We start from the raw sequence: 17,373 nt of genomic DNA, 5'->3' as shown, positions 1-17,373 counted from the left end.
GGATATTGCCTGTGATATGCTGGGGATTGTCATCAGGAAGGAGAAGTCACTTTTGGCAGAGGCAGTCCGTCACAGGGAGTCTGCTGATAACATAGTGTGCCACAAAAACAGAGTAGCGCACCATCAATCAATTTGGTGGCTGCTACATCTGTATATGTATTTTATATGTAAATGTTGTTTGTTATATGTACATGCATCTTTCATTTCACTGTACAGTAAACAACAGTGTTATGATAGTAAGAAGGCTGCTGAAAAGTTACAGAATAGAAATTGTGAGGCTCAGTGTAATTGGACTTGGCTTATTTCTGAAATACGAATTCTGTCTTCCGTCTGTCTTGAAATTCTGACTGAATTACCAGGGTAGCAGCTTCTACAGGGCCCATTATATAAAACAGTCCATCTGCACTCAAAGGTAAAAAGCAGCAATGACTCTGGATTAATGGGGGGGGAGGTATGAAAACTTTAATGCTGATCAGGAGACCAAAGAAAGTACATTATTGCAGTGCTCTTATCGTCTTCTGCATCATCCCTATTCTGTGGTATCACTTTTTTGCATTATTTATGTGTGGTAATGTCACTCACATCTCTTATATTACTTTTTATTTTTTTATTCAGGTAAACAGAATATATCAGCACATTGTTCAGGATGCGTTTTGGCCCTTTCACAGTTCTTGCCAACTACTTCATCATTAATTAATGATCATTAAAGGGGTAATCCGGGCAAAAATATTTTATCCCCTATCTAAAGTCTCTCAGCAGCTGGCCCCCCGCGATCTCCCTGTAGCACCCGCATTCTATGGGGACGTGATGCCACGCCCCCTCCATTCATGTCTATGGGAGGGGGCGTGATGGCCGTCACACCCCCTCCCATAGACATGAATGGAGGGGGCGTGGCGTGACGTCACGTCTCCAGTCCCGGAAACCCGGAGGTTTCCGAAACTGAAGACGCACCACCCATATAGAATGCGGGTGCTACAGGGAGATCGTGGTGATCTCAGCAGCTGGCCCCCCGCGATCAGACATCTTATCCCCTATCCTTTGGATAAGGGATAAAATGTTTTTGCCTGGAATACCCCTTTAAGGCTGCAAACGTGCTGAAAAACATCATATGAAAGACGGTGATATATGCTGAATTCCTAAATAAAGGAAAATGGATATTCCAAATACATTTTTTTTTATTCACATATACAATATGTCTACTTTATGTTTTCATCATAAAATTGACGTGTTTTTACTTTTGGAAGACACTAGAGGGCTTCAAAGTTCAGCAGCAATTTTCCAATTTTTCCAAAAATTTTGAAACTTGCTTTTTTTCAGGGACCAGTTCAGGTTTGAAGTAAATTTGAAGGGTCTTCATATTAGAAATACCCCATAAAAGACCCCATTATAAAAACTGCACCCCCCAAAGTATTCAAAATGACATTCAGTCAGCGTTTTAACCCTTTAGGTGTTTCACAGGAATAGCAGCAAAGTGAAGGAGAAAATTCACAATCTTCATTTTTTACACTCGCATGTTTTTGTTGACCCAATTTTTGAATTTTTGCAAGGGGAAAAAAGGAGAAAATTTTTACTTGTGTTTGAAACCCAATTTTTTTTTGAGTAAGGACATACCTCATATGTCTATGTTAATTGTTCGGCGGGCGCAGTAGAGGGCTCAGAAGGGAAGGAGCGACAAATGGTTTTTGTGGGGCATGTCACATTTAGGAATCCCCTATGGTGCCAGAGCAGCAAAAAAAAAACACATGGCATACCATTTTGGAAACTAGACCCCTCGGGAACATAACAAGGGGTAAAGTAAACCTTAATACCCCACAGGTGATTCACGACTTTTGCATATGTAAAAAAAAAAAAAAAAAAATTCCCTAAAATGCTTGGTTTCCCAAAAGTTTTACATTTTAAAAAAAGGGTAATAGCAGAAAATACCCCCCAAAATTTGAAGCCTAATTTCTCCCGATTCAGAAAACACCCCATATGGGGGTGAAAAGTGCTCTGCTGGTGCACTACAGGTCTCAGAAGAGGAGTCACATTTGCCTTTTTTGAAGGAAATTTTGCTCTGGGGGCATGCCGCATTTAGGAAGCCCCTATGGTGCCAGGACCGCAAAAAAAAACACATGGCATACCATTTTGGAAACTAGACCCCTTGGGGGAACGTAACAAGGGGTAAAGTGAACCTTAATACCCCACAGGCGTTTCACAACTTTTGCATATGTAAAAAAAAAAATTGTGGGGGGGGGGGGGGGGGACATCCAGCTGTTGCAAAACTACAACTCCCAGCATGTACGGTCTATCAGTGCATGCTGGGAGTTGTAGTTTTGCAACCGCTGGAGGCTCCGTTTTGGAAACAGTGGCGTACCAGACGTTTTTCCTTTTTATTGGGGAGGGGGGCTGTGTAGGGGTATGTGTATATGTAGTGTTTTTTACTTTTTATTTTGTGTCAGTGTAGTGTAGTGTTTTTAGGGTACAGTCGCATGGGCGGGGGGTTCACAGTAGTTTCTCTCTGGCAGTTTGAGCTGCGGCAGAAAATTTGCCGCAGCTCAAACTTGCAGCCGGATACTTACTGTAATCCTCCGCCCATGTGAGTGTACCCTGTACATTCACATTGGGGGGGAACATCCAGCTGTTGCAAAACTACAACTCCCAGCATGTACGGTCTATCAGTGCATGCTGGGAGTTGTAGTTTTGCAACCGCTGGAGGCTCCGTTTTGGGAACAGTGGCGTACCAGATGTTTTTCATTTTTATTGGGGAGGGGAGGGGGGCTGTGTAGGGGTATGTGTATATGTAGTGTTTTTTACTTTTAATTTTTTGGTAGTGTAGTGTTTTTAGGGTACAGTCGCACGGGCGGGGTTCACAGTAGTTTCTCGCTGGCAGTTTGAGCTGCGGCAGAAAATTTGCCGCAGCTCAAACTTGCAGCCGGATACTTACTGTAATCCTCCGCCCATGTGAGTGTACCCTGTACATTCACATTGGGGGGGGGGGGGGAGAAACATCCAGCTGTTGCAAAACTACAACTCCCAGCATGTACGGTCTATCAGTGCATGCTGGGAGTTGTAGTTTTGCAACCGTTGGAGGCTCCGTTTTGGAAACAGTGGCGTACCAGACGTTTTTCATTTTTATTGGGGAGGGGAGGGGGGCTGTGTAGGGGTATGTGTATATGTAGTGTTTTTTACTTTTTATTTTATTTTGTGTTAGTGTAGTGTTTTTAGGGTACAGTCGCATGGGTAGGGGGTTCACAGTAGTTTCTCTCTGGCAGTTTGAGCTGCCGTAGAAAATTTGCTGCAGCTCAAACTTGCAGCAGGATACTTACTGTAATCCTCCGCCCATGTGAGTGTACCCTGTACATTCACATTGGGGGGGAACATCCAGCTGTTGCAAAACTACAACTCCCAGCATGTACGGTCTATCAGTGCATGCTGGGAGTTGTAGTTTTGCAACCGCTGGAGGCTCCGTTTTGGAAACAGTGGCGTACCAGACGTTTTTCATTTTTATTGGGGAGGGGGGCTGTGTAGGGGTATGTGTATATGTAGTGTTTTTTACTTTTTATTTTATTTTTTGGTAGTGTAGTGTTTTTAGGGCACAGTCGCACGGGCGGGGGTTCACAGTAGTTTCTCGCTGGCAGTTTGAGCTGCGGCAGAAAATTTGCCGCAGCTCAAACTTGCAGCCGGATACTTACTGTAATCCTCCGCCCATGTGAGTGTACCCTGTACATTCACATTGGGGGGGGGGGGGGGAGAGAAACATCCAGCTGTTGCAAAACTACAACTCCCAGCATGTACGGTCTATCAGTGCATGCTGGGAGTTGTAGTTTTGCAACAGCTGGAGGCACACTGGTTGTGAAACTCCGAGTTTGGTAACAAACTCAGTGTTTTGCAACCAGTGTGCCTTCAGCTGTTGCAAAAGCTACAACCCCCAGCATGTACGGACAGCGGAAGGGCATGCTGGGTCTTGTAGTTATGCAACAGCTGGAGGCATACTACTTTGGCTGGGGATGCTGGGGACTGTAGTTATGCAACAGCTGGAGACACACTGGTTTGCTACATAACTCAGTGTGCCTTCAGCTGTTGCAAAACTACAACTCCCAGCAGTCACCGACAGCCAACGGGCATGCTGGGAGTTGTAGTTATGCAACCAGCAGATGCACTACTACAACTCCCAGCATGCACTTTAGCTGTTTGTGCAAGCTGGGAGTTGTAGTTGCACAACAGCTGAAGGTACACTTTTCCATAGAAAAAATGTGCCTCCAGCTGTTGCAAAACTACAGCTCCCAGCATGCCCTTTTTGCATGCTTGGAGCTGTTGCTAAGCAACAGCAGGAGGCTGTCACTCACCTCCAACAATCCAGCCGCATCACATCAGTCCCTCATCACATCAGTCCCTCGTCGTCGCTGCGCGGCTGCTGCTCCTGGGGCCCCGATCCCAACATTAACGTCGGGGATCGGGGTCCCCAGCACCCGGGGTGCACGTCCCGCATCTGCTCACGTCCTCCGGAAGAGGGGCGGAGCGGGTTACATAGTTAGTACGGTCGAGAAAAGACATATGTCCATCAAGTTCAACCAGGGAATTAAGGGATAGGGGTGTGGCGCGATATTGGGGTAGGGATGGGATTTTATATTTCTTCATAAGCATTAATCTTATTTTGTTCCAGGAATGTATCTAATCCTGTTTTAAAGCTGTTAATTTTTCCTGCTGTGCCCAGTTCCTGAGGTAGACTGTTCCATAAGTTCACAGTTCTCATGGTAAAGAAGGCGTGTCGCCCCTTGAGACTAAACTTTTTCTTCTCCAGACGGAGGGAGTGCCCCCTCGTCCTTTGGGGGGGTTTAACCTGGAACAGTTTTTCTCCATATTTTTTGTATGGGCCATTAATATACTTATATACGTTTATCATATCCCCCCTTGAACGTCTCTTCTCAAGACTAAACAATTGTAACTCCTTTAATCGCTCCTCATAGCTAAGATGTTCCATGCCCCATATTAGTTTAGTCGCACGTCTCTGCACCCTTTCCAGCTCCGCAGTGACCCTTTTATGGACAGGCGACCAAAACTGAACAGCATATTCCAGGTGAGGCCGTACCAATGCTTTATAAAGGGGAAGTATTATGTCCCTGTCCCTTGAGTCCATGCCTCTTTTGATACATGACAATATCCTGCTGGCTTTGGAAGCAGCAGCCTGACATTGCACCCGCAGTGACACCCGCAGCAGGCGCCCTGATTGGTCGGCTGGGAAGCCGTCCGACGAATCAGGGCGATCGTGATGTGGCACCAGTGCCACCTCACCCCTGCAGGCTCTGGCTTTCGGGGCCGTCGGAGCGATTTCAGCAGGCATTGGGCACCGGCTCCCCTCCAGCTAGCGGCAGGGGGCCGGTAATGGACAGGACGTACTCAAACGTCCTGAGTCCTTAAGGACTCGGAAAAGGGGCCGTTTGAGTACGTCCTGCGTCCTTAAGGGGTTAAGACTGTTTATTACGACATTCTGTGTTTTTTTTTTTAATGCTGTGATATTATTATAATTTTTTTTTCTGCAGTCACTTTACTGTGTTTTATCTGCACTTTGACAGGACTTCGTGGATAGTCTTTGTACAGTAAAATTACTGGATACATTATTCCAGTACTGTGACTTCACCATGTACATTATCTCACTACTGTGACATCACTCCCCTAGATAAGTAAAATGAATGGCGATGTGTACGCAGGAGGAAAGGTGAGTTGAATTTTTATAAAAATTTTTTTTTTGGGGGGGGGAGTGACCTTTCTAACTACTGGGGAACTGCAATACCTTACTACTGGGGGCTGCAATATCTAACTACTGGGGGGTGGGGGGGCTGCAAAAATATTTAACTTGACATGCCCTACAAGTTTATCTACTTTAGTTAAGATGGAAATACCCCTCACTGTTTAGTGTTTAATCACTGTATTGTGACAATGTGTTCGTGGTCTCTTTTTTGTGACATCCTTGTGTATAATCTCTATGCTCTCACAGTATTGTATTGTTGTATTGTACTATGTGCACTGTCTTTGTGCATTGAGAAAAGCAACATTTCACAGATGAGAGCAAAATAATCCATGGCTTTCATGCTCTGGACTTGCTGCAGCAAGTAGATATAGTAAAGACAGGTTACTTTAAGTGTGGACTTGCTGTGCTACCCAATTGGTTTTGGAGCAGAATATAAGTACAGTCTATGTTTTCAACCTTTATCTCATTTCAGGATAGGGAAGCAGGGTACCTGGTCTTTTCACAAGAGTGCTCCTACTGTGGGTGGTGGCTGGCCCAGCAGACCATAGACATTGGTACATGGCACCAAAGGGTCACACAAGGCCAAGCAAGGTTTGTGAGTCAATAAGTCAAGCAGGGGCCAAATAGATTCCTTCACAGGAACCCTTGCTATAGCATAAAACACAATAGTGCTCCGTCATTAGACAGTGGATATGGCTATTGGCTATGGGGTCCCATGATGCCCCTGGAAACAGCCACACATGAAAATATATTGCTCACTATACAAACAAACAAACATTTTGCGACAATTATTGTTAGTGTTGTGTGCCCCTAGGTATTTTCCCAAATAAATTAAGTATTACAATTGTGGGGTTTATCACCACTGAGCAAGATAAAAAGCTGTAGTGATCAACTAATCCAAACATCATTAAGAATTATAGATATATTTATGAGAAGCTTTATAAATGGATCAGAACTACTCTCTGCATTATCTTACGACATAACTAGACAAATACATAACAACAACTAGCAGTGACTAATCCCAATACCGTGCACAGGAGGGTTGAGTAGCCATTCAGTGGCTTTTCTTTCACAACTAAATCTAGAGGATGCCACTCTCCATGGTCAACAACGAACTTTTCCTCTTCACTGCGTATCTCAGAGGAATTCTTCAGAGACTTCAAAACAATGCTGCTCTCTAAGAAATACAACATCTTCATTTGAGACATTAAAAGAAAGTTAGACAACAGAGATCTTACTTTATACAGATATTCCTACTGAAAATTGTTAATTTCATAATTGCAAGGTGATGATTATTGGTGAGGGGAATGAGAATGAAGTGTTATACAGAAGCCATTAATTATGCCCTGTAATACTTTACTAGTAGGTCCATTTGATGGCTTACATATCATAGAGGCACGACAAGTGGTTGATAGGGGGCCCATTGTGAGTAGGGGCATAGCACTGATCGGTCCTGTCCCAATTTCTGCTGGGTTGTGTGGGAAAACTTGTACGGGGATCAGCTTCAAAGAAAAACTAAGTTGTTAACAAACATACTTGCCAATGCTACAGCCTTCATTGGAAAATCCTATGAACTAGACAACAGAATGGACAAGATTTATGCAACCCCTACCCAAAACATGTCAAATTTGGAGACATTCATAGGGTCATTTCTGGTTATTTCCAGAAGCAGGGATTAAATATCTCTATAATGCTCCTTTTATATGATGACCAGTGTGATGAGGTTGCCCATTTCTCTTTGTGACACTGAGTGGGATGAATAAATGTGAGATTGAAGCATTTAACAACATGGCAAGAACAATTTCTATCCCATAATAAATATACAGCTCCTACACAGACTGATGTGTCTCCATGGCTATAGACAGCAGATTGAACAATGACTTCTCACAGACAACTTATTGGTCTCACTGTTTTCACCATATGATTTTTTTACCTTAAAAATACTCATATCAAAATGAATCACTATACGTGCACCCTGTAAAACAATACACTGTTGCGCTCCAGCCTTATGGCCCACCATTAATATGTGTTATGTTATTGTCCACAAAATAGACAATAAAGGGGTACTCTGCCCCAGATATCTTATCCCCTATCCAAAGGATAGGAGATATGATGTCTGATCGCGGGGGCCCCACCGCTGGACCGGCACCCTGCCATCATCACTACAGAACACACACTCTGTGCGTGATGATGGGCGATGTAGGGGGATGGAGCATCGTGATGTCATGGCTCTGCCCCCGTGACATCATTACCCACCCCCTTAATACAAGTCTATGGGAGGGGGCCTGACAACCACCACGCCACCTTCCCTAGACTTGTATTTAGGGGGTGGGGCCGTGACATCACGATGCTCCGTACCCTGCATCGCCCCCTCATCGCGCACAGAGCCAGCGTGGTCTGTAGTGATGACAGCGGGGCAGAGATCGCGGGAGTTCCTAGCGGTGGAACCTCAGCGATCAGACATCTTATCCCCTATCCTTTCGTCACTAAGAGGCTTCAGGAGGGAGGTAAGTTGCTTGAAGGAATGCTGCAAGGCACCTGTAATGTCTGTTTATTTGTCTTTTGCCATTTTCTGTTTTCGATTCTGTTCAGACATGCAGTTCATGTCTGAACAGTTTCTGTGTTAACTTCTCTCTGGTAATGTGAGAGTTAATGCTTTCAGTCCTTCAGCACTGGGAGGGTATGTAAGACCTCTTCAGGTGCTGCTCTGGGCTGGTAATTTCACCAGGTACTCTGACCATGTTTCTTTATGCACTTTTGTCTGTCTGAGCACATTTCCTGGGTTTAACCATGGTTCTCTCCTGTCTGTTATTGATATCTGGATTTTAGCCTGCTTTATTTGGTACTTTGTCGTGTTTTAGTATTCTTGCATTGCATATACACTTCTCAAAAAAATTAAGGGAACACTAACATAACACATCCTAGATCTTAGATAGTTGAATGTGCTGACAACCAAATCACACACAAACTATCAATGGAAATCAAATTTATCAACCCATGGAGGTCTTGATATGGAGTCACACTCAAAATCAAAGTGGAAAACCACACTACGGGCTGATCCAACTTTGATGTAATGTCCTTAAAACAAGTCAAAATGAGGCTCAGTAGTGTGTGTGGCCTCCACTTGCCCTTATTACCTCCCTACAACGCCTGGGCATGCTCCTGATGAGGTGGCAGATGGTCTATTGAGGGATGTCCTGCCAGACCTGGACTGATGCCTGATGAAGCTGCGCATGTATCATGGCTCTGTGACTCCTTGCTCCGCTCAGCCCCACGAATCCTGGTTTTAACGAAGCTTTTCTTTGAATATACTCTATCTATGTCCAGGAAGGCTGCAGACGGTTCTTACCCAACTACACTCCTTTACCATTGTTGTGTATGTTGTTGCACAACCTCCTCTGGTAAGCGGTACTGAATCTTCCTTTGCTTTACCTTTACCGTCTACGTTACTCCACAAGGAGCGCCTTTTCTTGCTTTTTTATTTCAGACCTGGACTAAAGCATCCAACTCCTGGACAGTCTGTGGTGCAACGTGATGTCCCAGATGTGCTCAATCGGAGTCAGGTCTGGGGAGCGGGCGGGCCAGTTCATAGCATCAATGCCTTCCTCTTGCAGGAACTGCTGACACACTCCAGCCACATGAGGTCTAGCATTGTCTTGCATTAGGAGGAACCCACGCCCAACCGCACCAGCATATGGTCTCACAAGGGGTCTAAGGATCTTATCTAGGTACCTAGTAGCAGTCAGGCTACCTCTGGCAAGCACATGGAGGGCTGTGCGGCCCCCCAAAGAAATGCCACCCCACACCATTATTGACCCACCGCCAAACTGATCATGCTGGAGGAAGTTGCAGGCAGCAGAACGTTCTCCATGGCATCTCCAGACTCTGTCACGTCTGTCACATGTGCTCAGTGTGAACCTGCTTTCATCTGTGAAGAGCACAGGGCACCAGTGGAAAATTTGCCAATCTTGGTGTTCGCTGGCAAATGCCAAACGTCCTGCATGGTGTTGAGCTGTAAGCACAACCCCCACCTGTGGACGTGGGCCCTCATACCACCCTCATGGAGTCTGTTTCTGACTGTTTGAGTGGACACATGCACATTTGTGGCCTGCTGGAGGTCATTTTGCAGGGCTCTGGCAGTGCCTCTTCTGCTCCTCCTTGCACAAAGGCGGAGGTAGCGGTCCTGCTGCTGGGTTGTTGCCCTCCTACGGCCTACTCCACAACTCATGATGTACTGGCCTGTCTCCTGGTAGCGCCTCCATGCTCTGGACACTACGCTGACAGACACAGCAAACCTACTTGCCACAGCTCGCATTGATGTGCCATCCTGGATGAGCTGCACTACCTGAACCACTTGTGTGTAGACTCCGTCTCATGCTACCATTAGAGTGAAAGCACTGCCAGCATATAAAAGTGACCACAACATCAGCCAGGAAGCATAGGAACTGAGAAGTGGTCTGTAGTCACCACCTGCAGAACCATTCCTTTATTGGGGGTGTCTTGCTACTTGCCTATAATTTCCACCTATTGACAATCATGTGAAATTGATTGTCAATCAGTGTTGCTTCCTGAGTGGACAGTGGGATTTCACAGAAGTGTGATTGACTTGGAGTTACATTGTATTGTTTAAGTGCTCCCTTTATTTTTTGAGCAGTGTATTTAGTGTTCCTAGTTTAGATCCATGTTCAGATTGTTTTGCCTGAGTTTTGTGAATCTTAGTCTATGTTCACAATATGCCTTTGTAAAGTCCTGTTTGACCTTGTTGGGTCCTGGATCTCCTGGGATAGAATGCTGTTCGAGCTTTGTGCTAATCCATCTATCTAGGAGTATATTGTTGTCTGTGCCCGTTTTTCATGTATTTTTTTTTATTTATGTTTCCTCCTTGGCTGGTATCTGTTCCACACTGTTGAGTGTGACGCTAGCAAGGAGTCCATTTGGAGTTAATATTGCTGTCCACTCCTTTTATGGAGTGCAGTGTCTTTCTGTCTAGTGTGAATTATGCTCTTGTTATCCTGACCTGTTTAGTATGTCATATCCTGCCTTGATTTATCTGTTTGTTGCTTTGTAGCTTTCCGGTTATGTTCCTGACTTGTTTTCCGACATGTACAATTTGTTTTGTTTGACTCTTACGCCCATGCACTTTAGCGCACTATAGGGTCCATCCTCGTGGTTGTCGATCCGTCCTTTAGGACAGCAATAGGAAGGGATAGAGGTTGTAGGGACAGCTCACTACTCCCTGCCGTCCCCTCTCATGTCAGAATTACCAGCCTACATACTTGCTATGGTGCCACTTCCATTCTTGTATTCCTGGACTCCTGTTTTCTAGTGGACCAGATGCAAGGACCTTTTTGGCCAGTCCTGGAAGCTGCAGTTATGGCATTCCTTCATTCCTGTGCCAAGCATCTGTGCCAGGTGGCAATCGTTTGGCCACTTGGGCGCCCAGACATTTTTTTTCTTTTCTTATTCTTGTTTTGTTTGTGTGTGGTTTTTAGAGGTTCTGGTGGCCCCTCTTTAAAGGGGGGGGGGGGGGTACTGTACTGTCTGTTTATTTGTCTTTTGGTATTTTCTGTTTTGGGGTCTGTTCAGGCATGCAGTTTATGACTGAACAGTTTCTGTGTTAACTTCTGTCTGTTATTGTGAGAGTTAATGCTTCCAGCCCTTCAGCCCTGGGAGGGTATGTAAGACCTCTTCAGGTGCTGCTCTGGGATGGTAATTTCACTGTCTTAGCACATTTCCTGAGTTTGACCATAGTTATCTGTCCTGACTATGTTTTTGATATCTGGATTTTAGCCTGCTTTGTTTAGTACCTTGTCGGGTTTTAGTATTCATGCATTGCATATACTTAGTGTTCCTTGTTTAGACCTGCATTCAGATTGTATTCTGTTTTGCCTGGGTTTTGTAAATATTAGTCCATGTTCACATTATGCCTTTGTATTAGTCCTGTTTGACCTTGTTGGATCTTGGATCTCCAAGGATAGAATCTTGTTACGAGCTGTGTGCTAATTCGTCTATTTAGGAGTATGTTGGAGTCTGTGCCCATGTTTCATGACAGCACCAAAGTTAGTGAGTATGAGTAGGTAATTTTCTTATATACTACAATATTGCTTTAATTGTGTAAATCAAAAAGTTTGTAATTTTTCCCAATCCAGTCCAAGATGTTTATGAAATACTAAAAGCCGTAAAGGAAAACTTACCAAGATGCATAGTACTGGTAATAGTTACAGAACATTTCTGAATATCAAATGGAAAGTAGTAAAAATCCAAAATACACGTGCTTGTCAAACGCATTGGTTTAAGAGCTGTAATAATTCCCTCATGGCTCACATTGGCATACCTCATCCAAGGGGACGCATCCTCAACAACTCTACAGAAAAATACAAAATGAAACCACAACTCAACAAGATAAAAAAAAATTCAAACCACAGACTAGTTGTGCTTCATTCTGTAAGTTATAATAATAATTCTTTATTCATATAGTGCACACACATACTGCAGTGCTGTACACTGTCAATTAAAATTGGTCCCTGTCCTCAGTGGGATTCACAATCTAAATTCAGTATGGTTTTGGAGTTTAGGAGGAAACCTGGGTACCCAGAGGAAACTCAGGCAAACACTGGAAGAAAAAGCAAACTTGTTGCTGATGTGGTCCTAAGTGGTATTTGAACCTAGGACCCCAGCACTACAAGGTGTCCTGGAATGGCATATGGCATTATCAGCAGCATTTCTGAATATCTCATTTACTGCATTCACAGTGACCCCAGAGGGATTTATTTTTGATTCCTCATCGTTTCACCAAAAATAGGAATTGTGCCCCAAGAATAAAAAGCAGACTTTTGTTTTAAACATTAACTTTTTAGCAAAACAGTGCTAAAATAAGCATCTTTTTTAAAGAAAGTTTACCAGAAAGTTATATGACCATTCAGGAGGGATCATGTGTTACATTCTTACTTGGTTTCAATGGCTGCTGCATACTACTAAAAAGGTTCCATGAAAAAAAACGCTTGTAATTACCATAGCCAGTGAACTTTTGAAAGGGAGCTTAAATGTATAATTCGGTGTTAAGTATTTTTTTATTCTTTGAGCTTGCGTAGGACTCATTCTTCCCAAGAAAAATAACATAATAAGCTCCCATACTGAGTGGTTATGCCAGGAGTACGCAGTGTGACCGCTGAGCAGTGCCGTCTTCAATTATGAACCCACCTCACCAGAGATCGCTTAACCAATGCTGGATGTTCCTTTGGACATAGTGCCCCCTGGTAAGGTTCTGTATCAGTTCCCCTGACCCCCCCCCCCCCCCATATATACTCACACTTAGGACACATACTGCCTACACTCAGAGCACATACAGCTTACATTTACACACAGGGTATATACAGTCCATACTCACACAGGATCCTCAGTCACCATGTGTAAAACCATAAAGACCGGAGGGGCAGGGCCGAGCCAAGCAGCTCAGTGTAAGCGGCCTCGCCCAAGCACATGGTGCTCATGGCTCCTGCTCTACAGCCAGTAGATAGAGAAGAGCGGCTGTGAGTACAGACTAGAGCGGCTGTGAGTACAGACAGCGTTCCTTCTGGTGAAGGAGGACTGCAGCACTCCATATAGCTGTACTGACCCTATATTTCAAGCCATGCAGCACAGCAGGCTCAAAGGGCAGCTGCTTGGGCCCTCCAGGAATCACAGGGTTTAGGGCAACTGCCCCTTTTGCCCTGAGTTAAAGATGGCCATGCTGTGGAGGCTGTTGTTTGGCTGCAGCAATCACATGACATCTGCTGCGGAAGTAAAACTGACTGGAGGCAGAATGGAGGAATCAACACTTGACAGAGGGGGAAATAAGTAATAGTTTGTAATTTTAATGCATTCGGGGCCTTTATTTTAATTTTTATAGAGACATACCAAATATTTTTAGTTCTTGGGTCTGAGTGTTCAGACTCCACTGTATTCACAGAGGACAATCAAATGCCAGGTGAAATACAGCGAGTTAAGGTAAACTCCCCAGTACATGTCATCTGTCTAACCCAGGAAGAAGTACAGTGCCACCTATAAATAAAAATCAAAATAGACAAATTACCAGGTCCAGATGGCATTCACCCCCGTGTTCTAAGGGAGTTAAGTAATGTAATAGACAGACCCCTATTTTAATATTCAGGGACTCTATAGTGACAGGGATGGTTCCCCAGGACTGGCACATTGCAAATGTGGTGCCAATATAAAAAAACAAAGGGCCAAAAAGTGACCCTGGGAATAATAGGCCTGTTAGTTTGACCTCCATTGTATGTAAAATGTTTGAGGGTTTTCTAAGAAATGGCATTTTGGAGTATCTTGATAAAAATAAGTGTATGACTCCATATCAGCATGGATTTATGAGGGATTGGTCCTGTCAAACTAACCTGATCAGCTTTTATGAGGAGGTGAGCTCCAGACTGGACCTAGGTCCTGTCACGATCCCGGCTGGTAGGAGGTGGATCCTCTGTGCCAGAGAGGGATTGGCGAGGACCGTGCTAGTGGACCGTTTCTAAGTCACTACAGGTTTTCACCAGAGCCCGCCGCAAAGCGGGATGGTCTTGCTGCGGCGGTAGTGACCAGGTCGTATCCACTAGCAACGGCTCAACCTCTCTGACTGCTGAAGATAGGCGCGGTACAAGGGAGTAGACAGAAGCAAGGTCGGACGTAGCAGAAGGTCGGGGCAGGCAGCAAGGATCGTAGTCAGGGGCAACGGCAGGAGGTCTGGAACACAGGCTAGGAACAAACAAGGGAACGCTTTCACTAGGCACAAGGGCAACAAGATCCGGCAAGGGAGTGCAGGGGAAGTGAGGTATAAGTAGGGAGTGCACAGGTGGAAACTAATCAAGGTAATTGGAAGATTGGACCAGGCACCATCATTGGTGCACCGGCCCTTTAAATCGCAGAGACCCGGCGCGCGCGCGCCCTAGGGAGCGGGGCCGCGCCCGCCGGGACAGGACCGACGGAGAGCGAGTCAGGTACGGGAGCCGGGGTGCGCATCGCGAGCGGGCGCCACCCGCATCACGAATCGCATCCCGGCTGGAGGCGGTACCGCAGCGCACCCGGTCAGGAGATCTGACCGGGGCGCTGCAGCAACGAGGATGAGGCGAGCGCTCCGGGGAGGAACGGGGACCCGGAGCGCTCGGCGTAACAGTACCCCCCCCCTTGGGTCTCCCCCTCTTCTTGGGTCCAAAGAACCTGAGGAACAAAAACTCAATTCTTTCGTGATGAGGTCCGATGCACATTAGGAGGGGTTCCGTGCGGTAACGCACGGCACAGTCCAAACTTTCATTGTTAACACAATTGATGTAGAGGGGTCTGGCGAGACTGGTCACAGGGATGTTGAACCTGTTGATAAGAGAGGCCAAAAAAAAATTTCCTGCAGATCCGGAATCCAAGAAGGCCATAGTAGAGAAGGAGAAGGTAGAGGCAGATATCCGCACAGGCACAGTAAGGCGTGGAGAAGCAGAGTTGACATCAAGAACTGTGTCACCTTTGTGCGGAGTCAGCGTACGTCTTTCCAGGCGGGGAGGACGGATAGGACAATCCTTCAGGAAGTGTTCGGTACCGGCATAGTACAGGCAAAGATTCTCCATGCGGCGTCGTGTCCTCTCTTGAGGTGTCAAGCGAGACCGGTCAACTTGCATAGCCTCCACGGCGGGAGGCACAGGAACGGTTTGCAGAGGACCAGAGGAGAGAGGAGCCGGGGAGAAAAAACGCCTCGTGCGAACAAAGTCCATATCCAGGCGGAGCTCCAGACGCCATCCGGAAAAACGCATGTCAATGCGAGTGGCAAGATGAATGAGTTCATGTAGGTTAGCAGGAGTCTCTCGTGCGGCCAGAACATCTTTAATGTTGCTGGATAGGCCTTTTTTAAAGGTCGCGCAGAGAGCCTCACTATTCCAGGACAACTCGGAAGCAAGAGCACGGAACTGAATGGCGTACTCGCCAACGGAAGAAACACCCTGGGCCAGGTTCAGCAGGGCAGTCTCGGCAGAAGAAGCTCGGGCAGGCTCCTCGAAGACACCACGGACCTCAGCGAAGAAGGACTGGACTGTGGCAGGATCATTGCGGTCCCAGAATGGTGTGGCCCCAGACAAGGCCTTTCCAGAAAGGAGACCACGGCAGAGTCTAGAGTCCTCATCAAATTTGTCCGGCAGGGACAAGCAGGGGTTAGGAGCGGCCGGTTGCTGCGGAGGAGTTGCAGGAGCCGGCGGAGGAGATGGTTGTTGCAGTTGCAGCTGCTGTAACTGTGACTTCAGTTGCTGTGTCACGGTGGACAAGTATGCCAGCTGGTGATTTTGTTGGGTGATCATCGTGGAAATGTCGGCAAGACTTGACAGCGGCACCTCAGCGGAATCCATGGCCGGACGCTGCGGAGGAGTTGCAGGAGACGGCGGAGGAGATGGTTGTTGCAGTTGCAGCTGCTGTGTCAGTGGCAGCAGCTGCTGTAACTGTGATTTCAGTTGCTGTTTCACGGAGGACAAGTATGCCAGCTGGTGATTTTGTTGGGTGATCATCGTGAAAATGTCGGCAAGACTTGACAGCGGCACCTCAGCGGAATCCATGGCCGGATCTACTGTCACGATCCCGGCTGGTAGGAGGTGGATCCTCTGTGCCAGAGAGGGATTGGCGAGGACCGTGCTAGTGGACCGGTTCTAAGTCACTACAGGTTTTCACCAGAGCCCGCCGCAAAGCGGGATGGTCTTGCTGCGGCGGTAGTGACCAGGTCGTATCCACTAGCAACGGCTCAACCTCTCTGACTGCTGAAGATAGGCGCGGTACAAGGGAGTAGACAGAAGCAAGGTCGGACGTAGCAGAAGGTCGGGGCAGGCAGCAAGGATCGTAGTCAGGGGCAACGGCAGGAGGTCTGGAACACAGGCTAGGAACAAACAAGGGAACGCTTTCACTAGGCACAAGGGCAACAAGATCCGGCAAGGGAGTGCAGGGGAAGTGAGGTATAAGTAGGGAGTGCACAGGTGGAAACTAATCAAGGTAATTGGAAGATTGGACCAGGCACCATCATTGGTGCACCGGCCCTTTAAATCGCAGAGACCCGGCGCGCGCGCGCCCTAGGGAGCGGGGCCGCGCCCGCCGGGACAGGACCGACGGAGAGCGAGTCAGGTACGGGAGCCGGGGTGCGCATCGCGAGCGGGCGCCACCCGCATCGCGAATCGCATCCCGGCTGGAGGCGGTACCGCAGCGCACCCGGTCAGGAGATCTGACCGGGGCGCTGCAGCAACGAGGATGAGGCGAGCGCTCCGGGGAGGAACGGGGACCCGGAGCGCTCGGCGTAACAGGTCCTATATCTTGATTTTTTCCAAAGCATTTGATATGGTTCCATATAAAAGGTTGGTACATAAAATGAGAATGCTTGGGATGGGGGTAAATATGTGTAAGTGTGTAAGTAACTAGCTCAGTGATAGGAAACAGAGGGGGTTATTAAAGGGGTTATCCAGGAATAGAAAAACAGACCTAATTTCTTTCAAGAACTGCTCCCTGTCTGTCTCCAGTTTTGGTGTGGTTCTGCAGCTCAGTTCCATTAAAGTGAATGGAGCCAAGTTGTAATACAACACACAACCTGGGGACAGATGTGAAGTTGTTTTTGAATAAATTATTTTCTCTATTCCTGGATAACCCCT

At 46.5% G+C, this 17,373-nt stretch overlaps 1 protein-coding gene across 1 annotated transcript in view; it reads right to left on the bottom strand.

Moving 5' to 3' along the window:
• The window catches only part of LOC130297295 (5-hydroxytryptamine receptor 3A-like), a 48,787-nt gene that overhangs the window by 26,068 nt on the left and 5,346 nt on the right, over positions 1–17,373 (bottom strand). The window contains exons 4-5 of the mRNA XM_056549604.1: positions 11,923–12,092; positions 6,757–6,905 (exon numbers count right to left, since the gene is read on the bottom strand). Of these exons, the coding sequence (XP_056405579.1) occupies positions 6,757–6,905; positions 11,923–12,092 (319 nt within the window). The remainder of the gene's footprint in view (positions 1–6,756; positions 6,906–11,922; positions 12,093–17,373) is intronic.

The sequence above is a fragment of the Hyla sarda genome, chromosome 13 (assembly GCF_029499605.1).
Source record: "Hyla sarda isolate aHylSar1 chromosome 13, aHylSar1.hap1, whole genome shotgun sequence".
Taxonomy (NCBI): domain Eukaryota; kingdom Metazoa; phylum Chordata; class Amphibia; order Anura; family Hylidae; genus Hyla; species Hyla sarda.
Note: the sequence above shows the minus strand (reverse complement) of the source record. Positions and strands in the feature narration are given on the sequence as shown.